The sequence below is a fragment of the Mercenaria mercenaria genome, chromosome 1 (genome assembly GCF_021730395.1).
Source record: "Mercenaria mercenaria strain notata chromosome 1, MADL_Memer_1, whole genome shotgun sequence".
NCBI classification, from domain to species: domain Eukaryota; kingdom Metazoa; phylum Mollusca; class Bivalvia; order Venerida; family Veneridae; genus Mercenaria; species Mercenaria mercenaria.
Genome location: NC_069361.1, coordinates 52,948,492 through 52,955,727, shown reverse-complemented (window position 1 = coordinate 52,955,727; position 7,236 = coordinate 52,948,492). Strand labels below are relative to the sequence as shown.

At 33.8% G+C, this 7,236-nt stretch overlaps 1 protein-coding gene across 2 annotated transcripts; it reads left to right on the top strand.

The window, feature by feature from the left end:
- Positions 1-427: 427 nt before the first annotated feature.
- Positions 428-6,849, top strand: LOC123538130 (uncharacterized). 2 transcript variants are annotated; one of them, XM_045322106.2, is made up of 2 exons: positions 428-668; positions 5,794-6,849. In XM_045322106.2, exon 2 carries the CDS (start codon positions 5,909-5,911, stop codon positions 6,635-6,637), a length of 729 nt encoding a protein of 242 aa, XP_045178041.2. In that variant the 5' UTR covers positions 428-668; positions 5,794-5,908; the 3' UTR covers positions 6,638-6,849. The 2 variants fall into 2 exon arrangements, with proteins under 2 accessions (XP_045178041.2, XP_045178035.2); XM_045322100.2 differs by lacking the exon at positions 428-668 and adding an exon at positions 3,364-3,520.
- The last annotated feature ends 387 nt before the right edge of the window (positions 6,850-7,236 follow it).

The window sequence follows — 7,236 nt, the reverse complement described above, 5'->3', positions numbered from 1 at the left end:
GCTCTAAAATTTCCACGGGGTGGCTCCCCGGACCCCGCAGGAGGAGGGGACTCCTCTTCCCACACTCTCCCCTTGAGTAACATCTAAATTGACCACGCTACGCCTCTGGGTGATGACACTGGAAGACAAGTTACCAGTGAGACTACTGATGAACATGAACTAAATAGAAGAGTTCAGCCCAAACGTACTCTACGATTACCATCAAGATTCAAAGACTATGTTTTAGACTTCAAGAAACGAAATTAAAACTCTTTAAAATCAATTTATCCTTTGACATTGGCTTATCTACGGTATATTTTTGATTACTTAATTATATAATATGAATCTTTTATAACTTGGGATAAATGTGATAATCTATTTTTAGAACGTCTTTTATTGTAAATGACGTCGTTACTGGGTAACGTCGTCAACGTCATTTGTTTTGTTTACTGCATTCTGCAATGGTTGATTAAAATTAGAAATATGAATTAGTGTTAGTAATTCATGGACATAACAGGGGGAAAATTTTAATGCGATCGGAATTTCACTTCATTGTAAGGAACATTCAGCTAAAGTTTGATCTATACTCGCGCTGATTTACATTCAAACACGTTAAGTTCTAAACATATTTCTAATAGAAATCTTCTGTCCTGAAGCAATTTGGAACGACACGATTACATATAAGATGGGTAAGTCTATGTGTTTTACTTCGAAACTGGCGCACATTTTCAGTCATATTTTTATAGACATGTACAATGATTGTGCTCATGAATATTTTAGAACAAATAATAAGTACACCTTTATATAACAAATAACTGAAAATTCAGAACGGTTTTCTGAAAATAGGACGCTGATTTTCGGTTTGCAAATCAATCAGTTGTGTTGAAAAATAAGTCCGTAAGCATAAACATTAAGCAAAATGTCAGGTAAGTTCTTTTTATTATTTTTAGTGCGTTAAATACATGCCCTTTAAGCATTCTTTTAGAGTAGAATATTGATTTTACTTTAATTTTTGTTAAAGTTTGATAATGCCAAAATATAATATACTGTAGTTAGTTTGTATAAAAGCATCGCATGTGAAATGTCAGCTGACTGAAACTGTACTCATTGACAATATAATACAAATAATTATTGTATCTACCAAAGACAGTTTGAATTTAGTCACCAAACTATTAAGACCGTCCATTTTTAATCACTTGACACCCAATGCTTTTGGCCATCTTATGAAACCGTCTAGATAGATGATCTTACCCTGGTGTCTGTAAATACCGTAGCCTTTTCAAGATAGACACTGACATTAATAGAAGTATATAACCTTAAGATGTCACATTTTAGGATCTTTGAAAGGACTATTTTATAAACTGGAATCTGAAGTGCAAATATTTACTTTTGACATTGAAATTCCGACATTTATTCAGTTATGAAAATGTCATAATTATACCAAAACCCTGCTACATGCACGTTTTGGAAAAAAAGATACATCATTCTGTATATACATGCTAGATGAAAATTGGAATCTAGTTTCATCTAATATCATTTTTGCATTACATCATTCATATCCACACCGTTATTATTATTATCACTCTTTTAATGCAGCTGCTTAAAAATTATATTTTCAAACTGGATCTCAATTTACATTTTTTAAAACAAAAAAGAGCTTACATGTCTAACGATGTTTTATCTTGTAATTTATGCCACTGGTACCAGACCAGAAAGAAAATGCCTATGTACATGTTATACCTTACCCATAGGTATTCTGTAAGAACCACGGTCATGAACGGGAAAATATACTAACCTGTTTCAATCGCGCATTTCATATCTAAAACGCACAATTCGGTAAATGTGTACTATAAATATTGAACAAGTGTTAAAAGTGAGGTTGGGTGCGCACCATAAACCGGTTTAAACTCCCTAGTGGTGTTTTTGCCACTGACCGTTCCAAGGCGTTGCCCCACTGTGTTCCTTTGTTTGTTCGTTTTGTTTTGGGGAGGCTGCGTTTTTGGTACGTGGCATTCCCTGTTTGATATTTGTCTTTGTTTTTTAATTTATTTTCTGTTGTGTACCCATCACATCTCTTCAATATTTCTTATCTTAGAGAAATATAAATTTTAAATAAGTTTATACTTTTTCAACGTTGCAGAAAAAAAATGGATGAACTTCCCTGGTGAAGTTCCGGTCTAGATTATAAAACTGTTCTGATCGGTTGATGCGAAAATGTATGTCAGTCGTCATCCAACTACACATGTACGCTAAAAATGCATATGCAGCATTAATGTGCAGTATGAGTTAAATAAACAGTACAGATATACACAAATGTGTGATTTCAAATTCAAAATCATTTCTAAAATGAATTTCATTCATCATTTCGAATTTTATTGTAAAACTGTGAATATTCTGCATTCTGTTTTTGTTTATTTACATTTCGCCCAACATGGGCACACTGTTGTGACCTCTAGAACGGATGTTCATTAGGGGAGTTCACGCAAGTTTTTTTTTCTGTGACGCTGATGAAAGCATAAAATATGTGGAGTATCTCTGCAATATGAGATACTGAGAAAATTTGTTTTGTGCACGATGAAAGATAAATTACCACAGTTCAATATGCCTGATAGCCATTCATCGAACTGCGCGTTTTAGGTGAGAAATGTTCGATTGAAATGGGTAAGTGCACTTTCCTGTTCATGACCATGGTTCTTATAGAATACCTAGGGGTAGGGTATAACATGTACAGAGGCATTTTCTTTCTGGCCTGGTGCCAATGATTTATGCTACGCCTGAATTGAAACCCTGCTAAATTAATGTTTTATATCAATGCACACGAAAGCTATTTACACATTTACTGAATCAGTGATCATATATGAGCTTAAAAAAATATTTCAGTTTTTTATTAAAACAATCAGATAAATATGTTTTTGCCTTATTTTGGAATAAATTCGAAAATAATTAGCACGTTCCCCTTAAAGATGTTCATATACGCAAACTTAATGTTTTCCACTAGCAGCAGAGTTGTGTAAACGCGTCATATTTGGGAAAGTGTGCACAAGAATTTAATTGCTTAGCTTTGAACAGGCCGAATTTTTCGAACTTTGATACGATTATGCCATTATACCTTCAACGATAACTTACGATTGTATAGGTTCAGCCGAACAATTTAAATGAATCTACTTAAAATTATTTTTGTGAAACACATTGCACATAAGTTCTAACTTTGTTCTAAGTAGTTAAAATGCAAACTATGCACATGATACCTTGTGAATGAGATGATACCCTTTAAAAATATTTGCAATTATATTACGTTTTCGTAATCAATCGTGTATGCAACATATATAGGTAAGACGCGCGCTTTATCTATTATCTCTCTCATTACGTTTAAACATGCTGATAATAATATTTTCAGAAAATAGTTTTATTCTTTACCGTATATATGCGTTTTAGGATGTTCTTTTTGTTTTGGTTGAAAGAAATATAGGGAGATCGATTAGCATTTGACTTTGTGTGTATCTTCATTTTCGAAAGAAGTAAGAAGTACAGAAAATGCCAGGTACAAATTAAATTTATTCGGTATAGTACCTTCTTGTTATGATAATATTTTTCCAATTTAATGTAGAATAATATAAAGATAAATATTAAATTAGTTAACGTATTTAGTGTTCTGTTAGATAGTTGTAAAGATATGCTCTGTGTTAAGCCAATTAAGAAGTAATAAACATTTAGAATTTACATTGGATGCTGACATGGCAGAATTTGACCAATGGCTTTTGAAAGTTCCGCCATTGTTATATAACCATTTAGTTTGTATGAAATTATGAATGATTATATAAATAAAGCTTGCGGGAATTTTAGCACTTGCCAACAAGAGAACACATAGCGGATATTTGTCTCCGCCACTCGTGAAAATATTGCATTATAGTGTTCACTCGGTGAAATATAATTCGATCTTACACTTAAACAAACAAATTTTCCTTTTATTTTATGCATATTTAACAGTTTTAACCAAATTATACCAAGTTTGTCCGCGCAACGTCACGTGCACCGTATCATGATGTCATAATGTCGTGACGTTAGAATAATCTTTGTAGAAAAACTAATTAGTTCTCTTATGTTCTCTGATTTCTGTTACATTTTGCTTTGATAGAATGTATATATTTATTATCCTGTTAGTATTTCTATACATTTATATCTTTACTGAAGTATATTTTGCACGGAATTTTCTATTACAATTCATATTTTTTCGCATTCTAGTGTAGGAAAATAAAAATGATATTTTTATTCACTGTTATACTAAACATTTCATTGAAAAACAGAAAATAAGTACATAATAATTGACAGTAAAATGAATAAACATAAGGACAACATTTCAAAAAGAATAGACACTTTCCGAGAAGTCGGCCTTGCCATAAGGAAACAATGTACACGTGTAGGGTTTTTCATTTACAGTCTGATCATTCAGTCAGTATTTTTGTGGTAAGCACCCCTCATTAACAGTGAATGGTGCTGCCAAATTGAAAGATGGACAAGTTCATTATACAAACTTAGCAGGATAAGGATTTTCTTTACACAAAATAATAGTCAAAGTAAAACAAATAGACACCAAGAGCAAAATATAACAGATAATAAACACGATAGGGCACCGCCTTGGACATGTTGGAACGGTTATAAAGAAAACAACTCTTTAGGAGTTTAAATCGGGTTATAGTGCAGACAGACATGATTTAATCCCCACCATAAGTCACAAGACAGCGTAAATTAAAGATATCGTCGCCAGTTTATTCCCTTACTCGAGTAAGGGAAACATATATGTAAAATACAAAGAAACGCTCCTGTAAAAATTGTTAAAAACAAACCTTAAGTATCTAAATAATGTCTACTGACTGAAACTGCATTCATTGACAATACAAAAAGAAAAGTTATTGTCTGTACAAAAGGTCATAATTACACACTTCCGCCGCTAAACTGGGATCGTTCACTCGAAATCACTTGTCCCTGACTGCCTTGGGCCAACGCATCGCATCGGTTCGGATTCTTTCATTTGATCTAACATCAAAAAAGGCCCTCGATTTGCTTCTTTTTATGTTTCAAAGTAAACTAGAACACAAAAGTTGCTCCCACGATATTTGATCTGTATAACATTCATAAAAACAATCGCATGGCTAAATCATAAAACTTTATATCATTGCACACCAAACCTATTTACAAATTAATTCATTAAGTGATTATCAATAAGTTTTTTCTATGATTTAGATTTATCTCAGTAAACTGTTATTCTTCTATAACAATCAGAGTCTTATTGGTGTTATAAATTAGACAATAGTTGAAATGCTTAAAAGTACGTTCCGCACATAGGCATGAAGTTCCTCTATTCAAGTATAAATAGTTTGAATAAAATGCACTTGTGTGCCATATGTGGGAACTTACTGCACTAGAATTTAATTGCTTCAAGTCAGTTAAACCTTTAGTATGCACAAGTATTCTTCTAACAAATACTGTAAACTACGTAATTTTTATCAAACATGCAATTTCTAATACTTGTTTTAAAATGATAATCTGTGAGTTTTATTATTTGAGAAATATTTGACTTCAAAACCTCGCTTAGGTAGCCATCTGGTTGAAAGACGTTCTATGTTTCTAGGTGTATCCAGATGCCTGACCGTGATAAAGCAATGCACGATAGGGAATCGTTGTCTTCAACAAAAGTTGGAAAGGGCGTAAAACCAACAAAAGCAGAAAACGTTACGTGATAAACAAAATTTTTGGTGTGCTTGCTATGTTTCCTTTGCGTTACTTCTATATATGTCATTTTATTTATATTCTTAGTTGCTGTTGTGAAGACCCTTGACTACCTCGGCAACCGGCCCAGGCTAATTGTTGCTGGAAATTCCTTCCTGATGATAATATCGCCTTTGTTGATCGCAAAAACTCCTGCCTTCTCATGACGAATACGGACAAGGAGACGTTTGAAGAACTAGACCTGGTCAAGTTGTTGCCAGACAATTATCGTAACTTGAAGGGTAATGAAGTGATAAAGCCATCAGATGTAAACAAAGGTTTTGAAGACGATCAGCTCCTTATAACTTTTACAGGAAAAGACTTCTCTTTTGCTGTTGCTTGTAAGCTCGAAAAGAAAAACGAAAGTTTCGTATTGATACCTGTATTTCCACCAGTTAAAATCTCCAACAGAACACGGTCAGTTATAGCCATTGACAGCGATCATGTCTGTGCAACAACAGAATATTATGTTATCATTAAAAGAAAAGATGACGACACGGACACTGATGTCAAGTCACATCCACGTGTTAAGCGTGACAGAGGTGGTCTATTGATGGCCGATGGGCAGGGACGGTTTTATTATGGAGATGGCGATTGCTTTGTAGGTTGCCACTGGGATGGTACGCAAATTAGCGAAGAATTCAGAGTATCTGACCGTAGAATGAAGTTTCCACAAGGTTCTGCCATTGCCTCTTCAGGAAGAATTCTTGTATGTTGTGATTCATCCCATACAATCTACAGTATTTCATGCGATGGAAAAGACTTCAAGGTCGTTCACTTTGATGGCGAAAAGTGGTTTGGTGACATAGATTTCAACTCCAGCGGCAAGCAGTTTTTCACATCATTTTGGCACGACAATAAGTGGCCAGTACTTTTTAAATATGAAGCCTGAAACATGTTATTACTGTAACTCCAATGTAGAATTTTATCTTTTGCTGTGTTTCTTAGTTATGTTTTTTTCTGGAATTTTAAGTGATAATGTTATTTAGTTCGTCCATATTCGTTGCATTCTTGTGATATTAGAAAACTGTTGATTATTCAACTCTAACAACTTGAGTCAGCTAAATAGTTTCCCCTGAAATTAATAAAATCAGTAAAAAGATCCTTTGGAAGCAAAGAATGCAACTAAGATTATCATGCAAGTCAAAGCAATACTTATCCACCCGAGGCTCTGCAGAGAGGTGATAAACTTCGGAAACGAGCTTGATAAAGTTAAGTTCAGGAAGACAGTAACCTAATATTTTATTTTATCCTGCCACTACCATTTTATTTTAAATCGTGTGTATGCAAGTGTTAACGCACTACGTTTTAAGTACATGCACAGCAAGCATTGTAAACCGAGTCAACATTTTCAGATGTGATGATTGCCATACGGTACGATACGAAAACAGTTTATAAGCCTGATTCACTCGACCTTGACTTTGTCAAAATTGGCGTTTTGGAGCGTAAATCTTCTTCAGTTTAGAAACTGGCGCTTTTAACCTGTTTTAA